This window comes from Mercenaria mercenaria, chromosome 19 (genome assembly GCF_021730395.1).
Source record: "Mercenaria mercenaria strain notata chromosome 19, MADL_Memer_1, whole genome shotgun sequence".
Classification (NCBI taxonomy): Eukaryota; Metazoa; Mollusca; class Bivalvia; order Venerida; family Veneridae; genus Mercenaria; species Mercenaria mercenaria.
This window is the reverse complement of record NC_069379.1, coordinates 14,273,211-14,292,348: the sequence shown is the minus strand read 5'-3', so window position 1 is coordinate 14,292,348 and position 19,138 is coordinate 14,273,211. Positions and strand designations below refer to the sequence as shown.

General features: G+C 34.6%; 1 protein-coding gene across 1 annotated transcript; it reads left to right on the top strand.

The window, feature by feature from the left end:
• The first annotated feature begins 5,893 nt into the window (after positions 1-5,893).
• LOC128551141 (uncharacterized) lies at positions 5,894-14,799 on the top strand. The gene is made up of 4 exons (XM_053531608.1): positions 5,894-6,323; positions 8,655-8,828; positions 10,151-10,321; positions 10,521-14,799. Exons 1-4 carry the CDS (start codon positions 6,029-6,031, stop codon positions 10,919-10,921), a joined length of 1,041 nt encoding a protein of 346 aa, XP_053387583.1. The 5' UTR covers positions 5,894-6,028; the 3' UTR covers positions 10,922-14,799.
• Positions 14,800-19,138: the final 4,339 nt, after the last annotated feature.

Sequence of the window (19,138 nt, the reverse complement as noted above, 5' to 3'; positions counted from 1 at the left end):
TAACAGTTGTGATTTTTCTGTAAAAGCAAATATTTACGATTATGTTATATGAGCCGTGCCATGGGAAAACCAACATAATGGGTTTGCGACCAGCATGGATCCAGACCAGCCTGCGCATCCGCGCAGTCTGGTCAGGATCCATGATGTTCGCTTTCAAAGCCTATTGGAATTAGAGAAACTGTTAGCGAACAGCATGGATCCTGACCAGACTGCGCGACTGCGCAGGCTGGTCTGGATCCATGCTGGTCGCAAACCCACTATGTTGGTTTTCTCATGGCACGGCTCATATACATGTATATTCAAAATTAAACCATAATTCTAAAGCATGATAATGATTTGAAAAGTATATTTCAAGAATTTATCAAATACTAGATTTAAAAAATTGTCATTACAGTTACGTCAAATTACGTTTGAATGACGTTTGCAACGTCACCCTAAAAATAGACTGGACGTATTGAGCGGACTAGTAATATTGCAGAAAAGAATTTAAGAACTTTTGATATAATTAACAACTTTCTAAATAAAAAAAAAAGAACAAGACAGGGTATTGGTAGTCGAACGCCCTGACCACTCGGGCATGGACACTGCTGCTAAACTGATTGATAGACGGTATAGTAGGTAAATCCCCATCTATTTTGGTTCCTATTTTTAATCGATAATTTAAGGCCGTAGTATACTGAATAGGTCGATTTTTTTTCTGCCGTTCATTGTTTTATTTTATCACTATCAAATGTTATAACTGTATCGTCTGCAAATTGGAGCAACAATTGACTGATATTTACCTTCAATGGGGCCTCAGTTTCTGCGCATGCGCGCTGTAACTGGAATTCCCCGGCTGATGACAATCTCTTGGGTAAACAATTACATCGAAGTAAGTTAAAACCAACCGGGATATTCAAAGAATACATAGACTCCGTAATGCCAGGTTTCGCTGCTATGTAAAGGCAACAACCGTCTAGTTGATTTGATATTGTTATCCAGATGTTTTACGACGGCGTGAAGTCTATACAGCACGATATAAAAGGTCCGCAAGACTGCTTGGGTCCGTAAACTACTGGGATACCAGTGTAGCCATTCTATAACAGAATTATAAGAGGCTTGTATCAAGACTGTATAGATTAAAACAATAATATATTACATGATAAGATACATAGAACGTCTGCAGTTCGTTACATATAACACGAGCTATGTACTGTATGTCAGTTCATAATTGAAATGGCTGAGACATTGATAAAAAGGAAAGACATTCCCTGTAAGTGCAATACGGTATTTCAGCTAGACGGGCAATACGAAGCCCGATCAAGCAATCTCACACACGCTTAAGTGTCTAAAACATAAATAAGATCCGACATGTAATAGGAAGTGTGCACTAAATGCATTTCAAAGTCTAAAATAGCCTACAGTTTAGAAAAAGACAGATTCGCAAAATTCTCTCCAATCATTTAAAAAAATATTTTGTATTCAAACAGGTATTAACATACAATAACCACTATCTAAAATATTGTGGCAAATTAAAATTACAGTTAAAAATAAACTTACATTTTAAAACAGAGTACATGCAGATTATAATATGTTACGACTTCACATTTCCCACTTCACAATTTTTGAATCTGAGAACTGTGAAATGTGAAATTCACACTGTTTCATATTTACTATACGTTTCAAAGTGTCTAATAAGAAATGAGTAATAAAAATGTGAAATTCACAAAAGTTTCATAGTTTCTATGTGTTTCATAACGAATAATAAGAAATAGGAAATGGGAATAATGAAACATGAAGTCACGACCGGGCTTTCGTAGGTATTAGTTTAATCGTATTTTATTGCATAGCTTCATTATATACATAATATACACATATCTAATATAAACGTATGAAAATAGCAAAGGGGTTGGACATTTTTAAAAGTTATACCAACATTATAAACAACCCTTCCCAATGCACCAAAATATTTGTAGATTAAACTTATGGCGGTATATAATATTATAACGAATTGAAGAAAAGAATGAACACAAAGCAGAAAAAGGCATGGTTGTACTTCTGGAGGTATACAGTCAGCTTTCATTACATATCCTGCTGTATATAAAATATCTCAAAATAAAATCCAAGGACATATAGTTTTCATTTGACAATATTATAGAACAAAATGTAAACTTACAACTGTAATTATAAGTTTAAGGTCCACATTTTTCAAATCAGTCTAGCAACATTTGAAGAAAGCAAGGCTATTTTTTATGGACTAACTTTACTAAACTGCATCCTGATGCTTTGAAAAATCGGGGACAAATAAAGTTCTACGTTGTAGAAAAAAAAAGATCCAAATTTAACTTGTTAAGAACTACGTTAATGTTTAATTTTTAAATATTGAAAGATACGGTATTTCTAAATCAACTGAAATTCAGTCATAATAAGGAAGTAACTATAATTGTCAAACACTAAAAACATTAAAAGGAAGAAATAAACATGAAATAATTTCGTTAAGTGTTGAAGTCATGTTCATTTTGATTTAGTTGAATGATTAACCTTTAGTCTGCTGGCGACAAGTGATTTTGCCTTTGCGACCAGCGTAGACCAAGATCAGCCTGCACGGATGTATGTGCAGGCTGGTCATGGTCTGCACTGTTCGCTATTCAGTCAGTAAATTTTCAGTGAACATCCCTTCAAGTAATAAATGGTACTGCCCGAATTGAATAATGGACCAGCCCATTTTAGAAATTTAGCAGGCTAAAGGTTAAAGAATATTTATAAAACAGAATGAAATTTAGTACTGTAAGCTCCAGTGACATGTAAGATGCAAGTAAGCTTAAACTGAATTGACATGTAAATGGAACAATAACAAGAGGGCCATGGTGGCCCTATATCGCTCACCTGTTATCATTGCACTTGAGGACAAGAAGGTCCTCAGAAAAAATATCTAAGTCCAAAGGACAGGAACAACAAAGGGAAGAAATTTAACCAAAAAGAAAAAAAATCTTAAAAGGTACAGATATGTCAAAATACTCCTAAAAACTGGAGGTACCATCCATGTTGTACCACAGAAAAGTGGTCTCGGTTTTTCCCTACAGCCAATAATAAAAAAGTTCATCAAAATAAGCTATTTATAGTAACGTAAAATGGAAGTAATTAAAAAGAAAATTATTGTAAGTGAACAAAAGAAGGATCTGCCAAATAAATCTGTTGACATAGATGAAATTTCAGATCAGTATCTTCATTAGTTACGGAGATATACCCATTTTAATTTGAAATAAAGGGAGGTAATTTGACATAAAATCAGTCCATAGTTATCTACCTTGATTGGCTCAGTCTAGCTAATGACAATAATGAAATTTCAAGTAAGTCCTATAAGTACTTACTGATATAAATCCATTTTGATTACAATCAGGGGAGGTAATCAGATATAAAATAACACTGGAACCTACGATTGGATCTGATTTGTCATGGAATCCAGGATTTATTGTTGTTGAAGATATTTTGGAAGATTGTATTAAATAAAACCATAAATGAAGTCTCTATATGGCTGCATAAGCCAAAATAGCCAATTCTGGACATTTAGGGGGCCATAACTCTGGAACCCATGAAGGAATCTGGCCAGTTCAAGAAAGGATCCAAGATCTTGTGGTGATACAAGTTGTGTGCAAGTTTGGTTAAAATCAAATCATAAATGAAGCTGCTAGTGTGCAGACAAGGTCAAAATAGCTAAGTTTGGCTCTTTCAGGGGCCATAACTCTGAAACCCATTATGGGATCTGGCCGGTTCAACAAAGGAACTGAGATCTTATGGCGACACAAGTTTTGTGCAAGTTTGTTTAAATTCAAATTATAAATGAAGCTGCTATTGTGCAGACAAGGTCAAAATAGCTAATTCTTGCCCTTTCAGGGGCCATAACTCTAAGAACCCATAATGGAATCTCGCCAGTTCAAGAAAGAAACCAAGATCTTATAGTGATACAAGTTGTGTGCAAGTTTGGTTAAAATAAAATCATAAATGAAGCTGCTATTATGCAGACAAGGTCAAAATAGCTAATTTTGGCCCTTTCAGGGGCCATAACTCTGGAACCCATAACGGAATCTCGCCAGTTCAAGAAAGGAACCAAGATCTTATTGTGATACAAGTTGTGTGCCAGTTTGGTAAAAATCAAATCATAAATAAAGCTGCTATTATGCAGACAAGGTCAAAATAGCTAATTTTGGCCCTTTCAGGGGCCATAACTCTGGAACCCATAACGGGATCTGGCCAGTTCAAGAAAGGAACCGAGATCTTATGGTGATACAAGTTGTATGCAAGTTTGGTTAAAATAAAATCATAAATGAAACCACTATCGTGCCGACAAGAAATTGTTGACGGACACACGCACGGACGCACGACGGACGACGGGTGATCACACAAGCTCACCTTGTCACTATGTGACAGGTGAGCTAAAAACAGACTCAACGATGACACATGTGAAAACTTAAAGAGAAAGGAAACATGCAGGTTATAACTGAGAAAGGAATCAGCTAAATACAAGAAAGTTGATTACACATGTAGTTGTACTATGTCGTATTGTGATATGTATAGTTATTTCAGTTGTGTCACTAAAAGCAGTCGCATAAGCTGTCTTTAAGGATTCTGGTGTGTACACATTTCTAAAGTCTCCAATTTACACATGGGCGATAGAAATTATGATAATTAGTACTTATTAAGCAGTCAAAAGAGTGACAATACGTGTTGCTCGGTGCCGTTCCATGCTTTAAAATGATCTGTAAGTAGCAATATCAGCAATCCTTAATTATCGTGCGGCGGTTGTAAATTGTATCCGTGCACTTGACTTCATTTAGTTAATATTTCTAGATTTATTGGGACAATAAAGCTCAATTTTATTATGATAGAATTCTAGAATTCCGCTGAAGCCTCTGCTAGGAGATTATAAAAAGGTGCCGAACGTTTCATTACCTCTCATGAACGGACTCAGTCAAGCAAAGAGCTCTGTTTTGGTAAGGCTTCCGAAGGATCTTCTTACACAATTTATCAAGTATCAAAACAGCATCACTGTCTATAAATGCCAAGTGCCATCTGGCGGCAGTTAAAAGTCTATCCTTACCTGGACCCAGTCTTGTTTTATTTCCTGGCCCTTTTGGATCATTCAGTCCATTCAATTTTACTAACATAGAATTCCGCTTATGCTGGTGCTAAGGGGACTTAAAAGATGTTGAACATTTCATTATCTCTGACGAACAGACTCGGTCAAAACGAGTCTGCTGTTAGTTTGAAGGGGTTCTCTTGTGAACCTCGTGACATCTGACCTTGCAAAATTCACGAGAGCCGAATACAAAATCCAAGCTCTTTTAATGTTAAAAAGACCCTTTTATTATATACCTCTATCTTTTTATATGTTTTTTTTTGTTATTGAATGTAATCTTCAATGTTTATCGATATTGAAATGGAACTAAGTGAAGTTTTTATTCGCGCTATTTATAGAACTGTGTCAGGTCATGCATATTAATGAAAGTAGACCGGCAGCATACAATACGAAAGGTACAATACGGAATTCAAAAGGTACAAGTACAGGTATGGATTTTTTTCTGCCAGTTCATATTTGATTGTGAAATACAAGCCGATTTTTGTACAGAATTTATATAGGTATATAATAAAAATGTATTTCTACAATTAACTAGAAGAAACGAAAAAGAGCTTTTTATATCGGCTAAATACGAAATATCAAATTATATGTAAGATTCCAAAATGATATATATTCTGATTGTTATACTCATTGACGTACTAGGGACAACATGAGTATTCGACCTATCCTACGAAACCATTCAGAAACAAAAGAAATCGCAGTCAGCTAATGTTGTAATTTGATAATATTAAGGACATTTTGTCTCACAATGAATAGAAAAGGAAGATTAAATCTTAAATGAATAAGTATACATAAGGCGAGAGGGAAGTTAAATATTCAAACGCAGTTCTTTAAGAAAAATCAGTTTTGAAACTTTGCTGTATATAAACTTAAATATTGTAAGAGATACAACATCAGTTAAGAATTTTAAACATGGCAACAACTGTTCATTATTATAATACTAAAAGTTCGGGCGACGTTAAACCTACTATAAAACTTGACGAGGTTGATGCAAATGAAGGACACTATGAAGTTATTACAAGAGATGGTGATATGGAAGAAACTTATCAAAAATTGGAAACAGACAGAAAAGTAAACAGTGATAAAATAGGAATGTCGAAGGAGAAACTAGATAAAACAAAACTTGTAATAGTTTTGCTATGTTGTGTTGTGTCCGGTTTAGTAGTGGCAGTCGTGTCATTGAATGTCGTTATATTTTCTATACTTGGTATGTATATTATTGAAAATTAATTCTAATACCGCACGATTTATTTTCCTATATAACTAAGAAGACTGACAATTATATGTTATACTGCAACCAATTCTCTGTTTGTACAGTTATTACACCATTATGATAGCGCCAAGCGTCATAGTGGCGCACTGTAAACGAAACCCGTTCAAAACAGGCAAAGCTTGAGAACACGTTAGAATCGAACAAATACGAGGACTCTTCAAAAATAACGTTGATTTTTTTCTCTAGCTTTTATATACTTTTATTAAAAACAAAACAAGAAATATACCATCACGATTTGCAATCTTTCTACTAGCGGCACTGCAAATTGACGTGATTATGTCCATACAATCAGGAGTTACGCTTCCTCAATAACATTCACTTACACGGACCTGACTCACGGCGATCGTTGAAGACGTCGTGCTTTCATTGTGATGCTTTCATTTAGTTTACATTAATTCAGCAATACTTAAGTCATAATAAATTGTTTAATTAGAATACTTAAATGTTTGAACACTTATGCCACGCATCTCGGACAGGCTACTCAAAGTGAATTCTTGCTCTTTATCTTCGGTGTCATTTATTGGCGTTAACGTCCATTCGCAGATTTGCCATTTTTCTCCCTCCATCTTAGCTGTCTTTCAGCAATTCTGGACCATATAAGAATCGTTTGTACCACTTGAAGATAAAGGCACAGATGACTGAACATTGTTGTGGCGTCTGCTTCTTTAGTTTATGAATTTCAGTTGCTGCTCGCCAAAATTTCTCCATAACTACGCAATGTCTTATTACCTATGCGAGTCGATGACAACATTATATGCATTATAAACAGTAATACTCACTTAGTTTAAACGTTATTTTCTTCCGCCTCCCACGTCAGAATGACGCCATACTCTAGGTGCATGTAGCCCTGACGTGTTGCTGCACTTTGACGTATTTTCGGGCAAACAAATGTACTATTAGTGCGAACATTAGCGAACAAATTCAGATCACGACAGATTAAAAAGCAACTGCGCCGGTTATGCGTAGCTATGGTAATAAAAACGTTCTACGCGCTCCGCCTATCAGCAAAAATGTTACAATACGTGTATGACCAAGTTACAGAAAGATTGCGAATTACAACGATATATTTCACATTGCTATTTACACAATATGCGACCTTTGACAGCAAAAGTCTACGTTATTTTTGAACAACCCTCGTATACTTCAAACAGCGGTTTGCTCTTGAATAAAATCACTGTCTCTCGTTTATCTGCGCTTTTATAATATAATTCCTTCGCATCAGAACTTCAAACAATGATTTTATTTAATGACTTATCACTGTTTGTGATATGGTATTTCTTAAATATAGTTTTCTATTAACTACATGTATTTACTACATTTTGATTTACTTTCTTTCAATTTTTACCAAATAAAATGAATATTTACAATCACGTACAGTCAGGATAAAACCTATTAATTTTACGTGCAACGTCATGGCGTCAATGACATAATAATTTTAATGTATTGTAATAGCGTTTTTTTCGGTTATTCATTAATTGTTTCCGCATTATTTAACCATTAAGCGTCAGACTGGAAAGATCTTGTTTCCTGTTAAAAAACAAGATTTCAACGTCCGTGTCTCCCATACAGAGTTATTCCGCTTTTACGGCTAACTTTTGTTAAATTTTACGAGCCTAAACTAAGTACAGTAGAATGAAAACGGCAAGAAAACACTAAATTTACTCTCGGACACGATACTACCGCTAGAGCTAATTAATAATCTGACTTTATTCAATTACGTCAGCGATGCGGCAGCCATTTTGTTTTAATCAAAATTCATATCTGAAATGTACTTGCAGGATATGGAATATATCCTGTCTCCACGTGACGTCTATTGACCAAAAGAAATGCAAGAAACTTGTAGGAGGCAATATAAATGTAAAGATGTGCATTGCATTTGAAGACATTAGCATAACACACCACAACATTGTGCTTAATATTTGTATGACCTAAGTTCAAAATCGGTGTATGGATTGCAATTGTATTGTATAGAAAAAAATGAAGTATCTTTGTATTTTTTTTTTTGATCCCATATGACATTGACCATGAAGACAACAGGACGGACGGATTCTGTAACACACCATGACGTTGCTAGAAATACTTGTTCAAAGTTTAAGTGAAAAACATTGTTTGTAACAATGGAATATGGAAGTTTCATTCAAAAGTCATAGACCGCTGTTGACAAACATTCGGTAGCGTTTTCAACAATTTCTGAAACTCTAAATGTAAGCACAACATTTTACCCTACACGTATTATAACCTGGTATACACAATTTAACATCTCAGTAACAAATGGCGATTGGACGAGTTGGGGAGACTGGGGAGCATGCAGTGTAACTTGCGGAATTGGCATAACTACCCGAATACGGACATGTTCAAACCCAAGACCATCGACAATGGGACAATATTGCGAGGGCAACTCGGAACAAGTGCAAATATGTAATGATAATGCTTGTTCAGGTAATTATCATTATAATACATTAGAGGTATGTGACATGGTAAATAATGTCAAAATGAAATTTGAAATTAAAGATGAAATAATCAAAATGTCGTGCTGAATAAAACGTCAGTACTCTAGAAAATTGAAATTCTTCTTTTCTGGTAAATAGTAATTTTGATTGTCGAATATTGTGTAGTGCGATATTCCTTTAAGGTGAATATCAAATGTCATACAACACGATATTTGATTATTTTGTAAAAAAATCGAAGTGCAAATGTCAAATTTTTCTTGCAGCGCGACATTCACTTTGGCAATATCGACTGACGGTCTGAACAACAAAAGTCAATGTCAAAAAGTTCAAAACAAATCAAAGTTCGAATGGCGAATGTTTCGCATCATGACATTCAATATTTTCAATCAAAGTCACAGCTCGAATATCCATTGTCGTGCACCGCGACATTCGATTTTATGCTGATGTGTGAATATTGTGCAGCGTGACAATCATTTTTGGCTAAAGCGTTTAGCAGGACATTCAGTTTGTTGGTAAAAATGTCCAAATCATTTTTGCCGAATGTTGTATGTCAAATGTGACGACATTTTGGTAAATTTAAACTGTTCAGTTGATACTTTTGCAGTATATTTTACACACAGGTGGCAGTATCATTGATTGGTCATCCCCTCCCAACCTTAAGACCCCTGACACAACCCTGAAATAAAATTCTGACATTCTCAGGTGTTCTTAAATATCCCCACCCTACAAGACCCCTGATACAACCCTGAAAAAAATCTCAACTATCAAAACAGTACTTATTAGAAGGTATATGCCTTCTGCTATATGCCCATTTGCCACACATGTGGAACATATGATATCGTCGTTTCGGCGACTCAGACACATTCTGACTGCATATCGCTATACCTATCATTCACTTAAATAAAAAGGTCTGCAATGCCACAGTTTACCTAAATTAGATCCAACGAATGCTATATTCTAACAAAATATTTCATTTTCATGGTATTTTGAGTTGTTGCAAGCCATCTTGGATTTGGCAGTACCTGCGTACCTGCGTTGTAACAAACGATCTGATTGGACGAGCGTTTCAGTTTCAAGATAGCTTCCAACAACTCAAGTTAATGTGAAATTGAAATATTTTGCTAGAATATATAGTCATTCGTTGGATCTGATTTAGGTAAATTGTGGAATTGCAAACCTTTTTATTTAAGTGAATGATGGGTTTCTACATTCTGATGGAAAAAACCTGATATTTTGTTAAGGTTAAAATAAAAAAAATGTAATTAGCGCTTAGTCATAATTTACAAATGTGACGTGATGTAATTTTTGAAGGTATAGGTCAATGGTCTGAATGGGAAAAATGGAGTGAATGTAGCACGACCTGCCAAGGAGCACTTCGTACTCGTTTGAGGAAATGTACAGTCCCTGTTTTCACCTTAGATGAAAGAGCATGCAATGGCAGTTCATCACAAATAGAGATATGTAACGTAGATCCGTGCATCCGTAAGTCCACTATTTTCAGATACAGACTGTAATCAGTTTCTCTTTCCTAATAATCAATCACTTATGATATTAGGATTTGTTTAAAAAAATATTTAAATGAAATGTAATATGATGTTTTAGAGTTTTATCAATATTTTAAGAAGGTTTATTCACTATTGAAAATAGAATGTTAAAGAAATGCAATATTCATGTGCTTTAGGTAACAGTAATGGGTTTTCTGTACATGGACCTAATACAACCTCAACAGGACATCCACTGACATTCGAGACAGAACTGTATAATGACAGCGATCTTTTTAACATGACCACTGGCATATTTGTCTGCAAGCAAGAGGGACTCTACTTTTTCATATCTACGACGTTAAGGAATGCTGGAAATAGCCGAAAAACGGGTTGCTCGTTTTATAAAAATGACGTCAAAACCGAATACTTTTTTAGTTTTGCTGCTACCAATGATACAAGAGACTTTCCTTCCGATACAAGATCAATTTTGTATAATCTCAAACAAGGCGATTATGTTTATCTTGGTTCATGCTTTGGTGTATCAAATATGGCCTTTCTTACAAGTTTCACAGGCTTTCTTGTTAGTTCCGTTTATTGACGTTTTAAAACAACACGTTTTGCTGTTGAACTAATTAAACTGTCTGGAAATGACCGTCATTATAATGATCTTACGTGCCTACATTGTTTGTTTGTTTGTTTTGGGTTGAACGCCGTTTTTTGAACTTTCCCACATGAATCAGAGGTAGAGGACTAATGATTTCAGACACAATGTCGTTTATCAAACAGTCACGGAGAACATACGGCCCGCCCGAGGATCGAACTCACGACTCCGCGATCCGTAGACCAACGCTCTACCTACTGAGCTAAGCGGGCCGGGTTTTCCCTAGCCGAGGGACAATATATAAAGAAAAAAAAACGTCGGCAAGATTTCTTTACTATTCTAGGAGTTTAGTTGGGAAAGCAGTCGTTATTTTCATTTATTGTCGCCATGAGATGATAAGGGTGTTTCCTCGCATTTCCTCGCTTTATCTATATAGTTTATGATGTCACAATAGTGCTGGTACTATGCGACGTAGCTTTAGTGCAAGGTTTTTACCTAGGAAGTCAAGAATTTGTTTGCGCTTGATCTGACAAATGTATAGATTCAACAGCAGCTGGGCAAGAAAAATGAATTTATGCTTTAATGGTCTGTCTTCAAAAGGAATTTTGTTTCGTAGGTAGATTTAAAAAGTGATATTTTAAATGTTTCTAACATGCCATTGACATATATTTTTGTTTCAGTACATTGCTAACCTAAGTTTCATTATATATATATATATATATATTGCTCGAGCATTCAGCGCATAATAAAATTGAAACTTGTAGTTGAAAATTACAACTGTCAGTAAATTACTTTGATATAAATACTAATGTGTGCTTTTAGCCGATTGAAACAATATTTCTTATGGTAACCTGTATCATAGTATCCATTATAACTTAACTGTTTTTTCTCTGTTTGTTCGACACTTTGATATTTTGCTTTATAATAGTTTCTATTTTAACTTAACCTTTATATTATCTTTTCGTTGTCCTGTATCATAGTATCAATTTAACTTTACTTTTTCATTACTAGTTAGCTCGGCGCGAACGACAAGAAGAAGAAGAAGAAAGCTCGGCATGTTTGTAGTCCTGTATCATAGCATCGATTTAATTTAAAGCTTACCTTTTTATCACTTGTTATTTTGCCATATTTGTAATTCCGTCATTTTTCGTAGTCCTGTATCATGGTACCCATTTTAACTTTACCTTATTATTACCGCTTAGTTCGTCATTTTTCGTAGTCCTGTATCATGGTACCCATTTTAACTTTACCTTTTATTATTACCGCTTAGTTCGTCATTTTTCGTAGTCCTGTATCATGGTACCCATTTTAACTTTACCTTATTATTACCGCTTAGTTTGTCATTTTTCCTAGTCCTGTATCATGGTACCCATTTTAACTTATGATGGCTTAGTTCGTTATGTTTCGTAGTCCTGTATCATGGTATCCATTTGAACTTTACCTTTTATTATTACCGCTTAGTTCGTTATGTTTCGTAGTCCTGTATCATGGTACCCATTTTAACTTTACCATATATTACCGCTTAGTTCGTTTGTCATTTTTCCTAGTCCTGTATCATGGTACCCAATTTAACTTATGATGGCTTAGTTCGTTATGTTTCGTAGTCCTGTATCATGGTACCCATTTGAACTTTACCTTTTATTATTACCGCTTAGTTCGTTATGTTTCGTAGTCCTGTATCATGGTACCCATTTTAACGTTACCATATATTACCGCTTAGTTCGTCACTTTTCGTAGTCCTGTATCATGGTACCCATTTTAACTTTACCTTTTATTACCGCTTAGTTCGTCATTTTTCGTAGTCCTGTATCATGGTACCTTTTTAACTTTACCTTTTATTATTACCGCTTAGTTCCTCATTTTTCGTAGTCCTGTATTATGGTACCCATTTTAACTTTACCTTTTATTATGACCGCTAAGTTTGTCATTTTTCCTAGTCCTATATCATGGTACCTTTTTAACTTTACCTTTTATAATTACCGCTTAGTTCGTAAATTTTCGTAGTCCTGTATCATGGTATCCTTTTTAACTTTACCTTTTATTATTTCCGCTTACTTCGTTATGTTTCGTAGTCCTGTATCATGGTATACATATTAGCCGAAATCTGACAAAAATTATCTTCTTTGCAAGTTCGTTTGATAGTGCTGAAGGAAAAATATGACAGTTTTTGATAATGTCAGGAATTTGAAACTGAAATATTTGCTTTGGTATCGAATTCTCTTATTGTCCGTTTGTCGATTGTTTTATATAATAAATATTGAATTTTATTTTCATTTTGTCTACCATTTGGCATTTAACCCAAAGTAATTTTGCTGATTCAGAGTCCCTTTTATATTTCTTTCTTACTATAGTAAATAAAGTCATGTTGATTTTCAGAGATCATACTAAAGCAAAAACTATAATGGTATGTTTTTCACAATGATTAGACTTGTTATTGTTCCAAATTAAGAAAATAGACATTTATTGTTTTGTTAAATCTTTGTTCAATTTCATGTATTAACATTGTAGCGTCAAACGCAAACGTTGTATCTTTAAAAGTTGTTTTTCATCCTAACTTCTGTAAAATACTGATATTTGTATGATTTAGTTTGGGTGTTACAAAAATTTGACACCAAAATCGAAAGTGAGATGTATACTTTGCAACTTTTCTAACACTGGTTTTTGTTATTACATTTTTATCACCGTCAAATACTGACATATTTGAGCAAACATTAGAAAGAACATTGAACGATCAGTAACCGTTAACCCTGAACGTAAAGACAGTCACATAATAAGTGCATCTGGGTGCTGAGCGGTGTAAAAAGTTTCCCTTTCAAAATTCCAGTTTGTTTAGTTCTACCCATTGTTTTCTCGTTTAGGACAAACCCATTCTTTTATCTGGGGATCATACGCCACTTTAAATGGAATTACATGCTAGTGTATCATTGAAGGTTCCATGTGCATCGCCATATGAACACATCTGCGGATGTCTCTAAATTGTTTTTTAATTTTTTAATTTTAGCATGTGCAAATGTTGAGTTCTGCTCAAGCCGGGGCTAGAGGGCGTGGACGGTAGCATGCATTTCCACTACCGTGCATGAACAGGCTCAATCAAACCGAGCCTGCAAAATTTTCGTTTTTGTCGTGTTGAGAGACCTGTGGAGTTTCCACTTTTTCTATTCTATCTGAAACGTTAGACATTTTTGCGGCCAATTTGACAAAAATGTTACAATAAGTAATAGCATCCTTCAAATACAAGTATTTCAGGTGTACTCCGATGCTCATACTCGCTTTTACTTGATTTTTGTTTTCAAGATGGTTTTATTTTCTTAAAACTGTGTGTTTATCAAATACTATACATTAATGAATTTTGAGTAAATCATGGTAAATAAAGATAATATTAAAAACATGTGGCGTATTGTAGATATGTTAAATGAGAAGAATTGGGAAAAAGGTGGGTATAAAAGGCAGCAAGTGGTGTTGGCGAAAAGGATGCGTAAAAATGGCGGGAAATAGAAGTTACGAAGATGTTACATGGATGTTACTTATTTTAAATGTGTCTAACAGGAAAAGCACTATTATAAAGAGATGACATGTGGAATAAGTATCTTGTGTATATACTTATTGCTTACTGGAATGCTTATCGGATGTTACGTAATGCTACATTATGTTACCTGGTATTTTTCGATCTCTTCAGATCGTTTAGCACGACATTTATGCTGTGTAAGTGTACTATTTAATTTTCAAGCCTGACCATTCCGCACCGTTCGGTTCCATTACTCCCGCTTTAAAAGCGTTTGGTATTGTTTAATCACACCTTGAATATGATGCCTGCTTTTCAACTTTGTTACGCCATAACCACAGATCCCCTCTCTACAATCAAGTTTCTTTAGCTCTGCCGATTGTTTTCTCGTTTAGAGCACAGCCGTTATTTTTTTCATGGGGACCATACGTCGCTTTTCATTGAATTGCACTCTGTACACCATGAAAGTTCAATGTGCACCGCCGTATGAATACATCTGCGGATGTCACTAAATTATCTCTGGTAATTGATAACATATGTAAAATTTGAGTTCTGCTGAAACCAGGGCTAGAGAGCATGGACGGTAGCTTGCAATTCCACAACCGTCCCTGAACAGGCTCAATAAATCCCAACCTGTTGTTTTTTTTCATGTCGTTTTTTGTGACATGTGGTTTTCTACTGTTTTATTTTATTTGATATTAAAAATATGCTAAATAATAAATACGTCACCAAATTGGAACAATTATATGCCCTATGCTCCTTGGTCATTTGTTAGCTAGAAGACGGTACTTGGGCCAAGAATGATTAATTACTGCTAGATTCCTGTACCAAAAAGTTCCATGTGGTCTCTAATTCATTGTTCAAATGTCCAACGAGACTTTCCGACGCATTCAGTAAGATCAATTTAAAAGTTGGTTTTATATATCAACGTAATACCGACGACTATTACAAAATACTAATTTTGATGTACATTTTATGATAAGTTTACATTTACGATTTTCATTACGCATTGTAAGTTAAGTACACAAAATTTTGAACAGGAATGTCTCAATTTTGACCTCTTAACAGCTGACTATTCTGCTACCAACATTATGTAGCTAGATAATTGCCTTTCAAGCCCGATTCATGTTAAGAAGGTCTTTTACAGAACCCACGAGAAGTATTGCCGTTCAACGTTAAGTAATCAAAAAACTGAAAAAAAAAATGTCTGTAAAGCTATACTAAGGAGGACGTTTATCTTAACATCTATTTGTGCGCTTGTCCAACTGAAAGCACACGTGAGAATTGTTTCTCTTATCAAGCTTTGGTCCTAAAATGATTACAGTACATCCAGTCTAGATCGACCAAGTCTAAACCGTAATTGTTTTTACAGAAGGTACTGCTGTTTGCAGATCAAATTGCCCCTTCAACTTTTTTCAAATCGATAGAGTTGCATGTTTACGTCACAAAAACTGTGAAGCTGAAGCTACTTTTGGAGAATCCTTACAGGTTAACCCCGCCTCATCCGAAATAAATTATTCATTCACCTTGTCGTGTAAGTTTTTTTTTCTTTATCTTGACGTCACACAAAGCGCGCGCTCTGACTCTATCTTTGAAGTATTGCCGTACATGCATACATTGTAAAGTGCAATAAAGTGATAATGGATATGTTTTATAAGTAGAATATAGAATGTTTCAATTACGTACAAATGAAAACAGTGTTTTTGTTTGTTGTGAGAATTATCGATGAAGACTCTGCAAAAGTTTGAATATCAAATAAATCAGTTTTATGGATATGACAATTAAATCTACAAGTGTTACGTAGCTTGAAATCAATGATACCTTTCTATAAATATACCTTGCGTAGTTGGAAATTTCGTTGATAATAATTAATTGTCGCAAATCTAACTCCATTATAGATCTAGTTTTTTTTAATTTTATTTTGTTGGTGGGTTTACGTGTATGTGAATTTATCTACTATTTATTTGAAGTTGTTTAAACACTATTTCAGTTATTTTCATACAGTGGATAAACCTTGTCTTCGTTCAAAGAAAGAACCAGTTATAGACTCACATAAGTCAAAATAATTTGACGTTTAGTTTGTTTTATATTCGTGACGGTCACTCTTAAGAATTTTTTCATATTCTGTGAGATTGAAGAACATTAGTTTCCAAGACAAACAAGAGAAGAAAAAACACAAGTCACCGAACTCGTTTTAATTTTATAGGGTATTTTCTTCACCCACTATTACGCATTTCTGAAATTTTATAAAATTGAAAAAATGGTGGTACTTTATAAAGCATATAATATCCCACTTAATCTTATAGGGATTTCAGGTCTTACAGGTTAATATGAATATACGGTGATGTCAGTATTATATAAGCATAAATGTCACTAACAAATCTCTTTCATTTTACATGTTGACATAATTACTCCACCCACTTTATTTTCAATGGAAAAAACGTACTTAGATCTACAAAAAAAATTTCTGACATTAAGATGTTCAAAATATTTTGCAGCATTAATGACACACAAAAATGCTTTAAAATGGAAAGAAAAAAAGTTTGGGTCACCGTGCATCTAAGAGATTTATTAAGAAAAAACAGTCAAAAACTGAAGAATTTTGTTCTTTTTGTTTTAATTTATATTTTCTAGATAATATGAAGTGCTATCTTGAAAACTTTTATTTTAATTATAGCTTAACATTATATGTATCAGTCAGGAAAATATCAAAACCAAACCTGATCTACTTTAATAGATATTTGAAATTACCTACCCCTATCCCATTGTAAATCTTACGTCAATTTTAGGCAAATGCCAGCCAAAAATAAGGGTGAAAAATTTTTTTTCGCAAAAAGTAGAATATATTTGGTTAAATGGTACATTATTAGCCATATTTTGATTATTTAGTATTAATTTTTGGCAAAACTTTTGTTAGAAAGCAATATTCGAAGAAACATTTGTCAAAATGGCGGATATCCTGAAAAAAACCGCTCGTACATCCTTAAGATGACCAAAATAATTGAGGATAAATAACAGCACGTGGTCATGTAAAGTTATTGGTTTTATCGCTTGCACTTTATGTGTAACATTAATCGTGTTAAGGGGAATTATGATAACTTTTAGGCCTCATAAATTAATGAGGAATTGAATCCCCCTTTTGATTAGTCGAAATAATGAGACCTCGGGTAGACCTATTTTACATTTTGAAATTTTACGTTGTCTACCTAAAGGGGATATCGACCAGTCAAAAAATATAACGATATTTAACTCTTGAGTACAATTATTTGGACTACTTTTTGATACATGTAAGTTTTATTTGAATTTATCTCATATTCGCAACAAAATCAGCATTTAAACTCAAATCTAGCAATGACAATTTCTTTCAAGTGGAAAAAATAACTTGAAACTGTTTCCTAGGATCGCGTCAAGTTAGTTAGACTAAGACTCACATATTCCGTAAGAAAATGCCGACTTTTTTCAACTAAAGATTCATGGTCGGTTCCGAGAATCGAACTTATGCCTGCCCTTCAATCAATGATGAGCGAATCCAACAACTCGAGTCAGTCACGTTTTATAATTATTGTGAAAACTAAACACGAGATACATTATTTAATTAAAAGAAAAGTCTGCAGCAGAAGGTACTGAAATTTAGGCAGAAAATGGCCTGTAATGTATAAGATAGTCTTTTTTTCACATCCACGCTATCTAAATGTAGCGTGCATTGTGGCAAGATTCATCTAAATTTTAAATGAAGATTAGATCTAGTACATCTGTTAAAATCCGGTTAAACACCCGTTCGAACAGTATTTAAATCATCATTTCTCGGTCATGCAGCCAATGTAAACAAGTATTGTTTTACTCGTATCGGAAAGGCGGAGTTACCTGTATAGACGAGATCCAAAAATAGATTCAGCATCACTGCTTTTGTGACGTAAAGGTACAAGTCTATCGAAGAGCAATTTGATCTGCAAACAGTATTTTTAGGAAAATGTATACGTGTAAAATATTTGAGCCGTGTCATGAGAAAACCAACATAGTGCGTTTGCGACCAGCATGGATCCAGACCAGCCTGCGCAGTCTGGTCAGGATCCATGCTGTTCGCTTACAATTTCTCTAATTCCTATAGGCTTTGAAAACGAACAGCATGGATTCTGACCAGACTGGGCGGATGCGCAGGCTGGTCTGGATCCATGCTGGTCGCAAACCCACTATGTTGGCTTTCTCATGGCACGGCTCATTTTATGTAATTGTGAAAGGAGACGAATGTCTTTGCTGGTTCTTGATAGGTGTCAGTACGAGAGGACATACCGAGATTACTGTCACTTAAACGCCTCGATATGCAATCGACATTTGCCCTTTTGCATATATCAGCACTTAATTTTAGTGTTCCGTTTAGACACACGAGATTTTCATTCCTGAACCCCATGCATTGAAAGTCGAAAATCGTTGCTTTCGAGAAACAAGGTTTGAAATTAAAAATCTCGCTGGTCCGCTTCATAACCAATGTTTTTGTTACAACACTTGAATGCATGACATGGCGTAAACATAAAAATGTTTAATGTTACCGTTGTGGACAAATTTTCCTCTCTATCAAATTGCACAATTTGTGTTTTAATATTGTGCTTCGATGCGATTGTGTCAACACAGAAATTTGTCATCTCTGCTTTAATGCGTGGTAGTAGACGAGTAAACTTAGCAGTGTCTACGTGCATACTCTGCCCTTATGTATA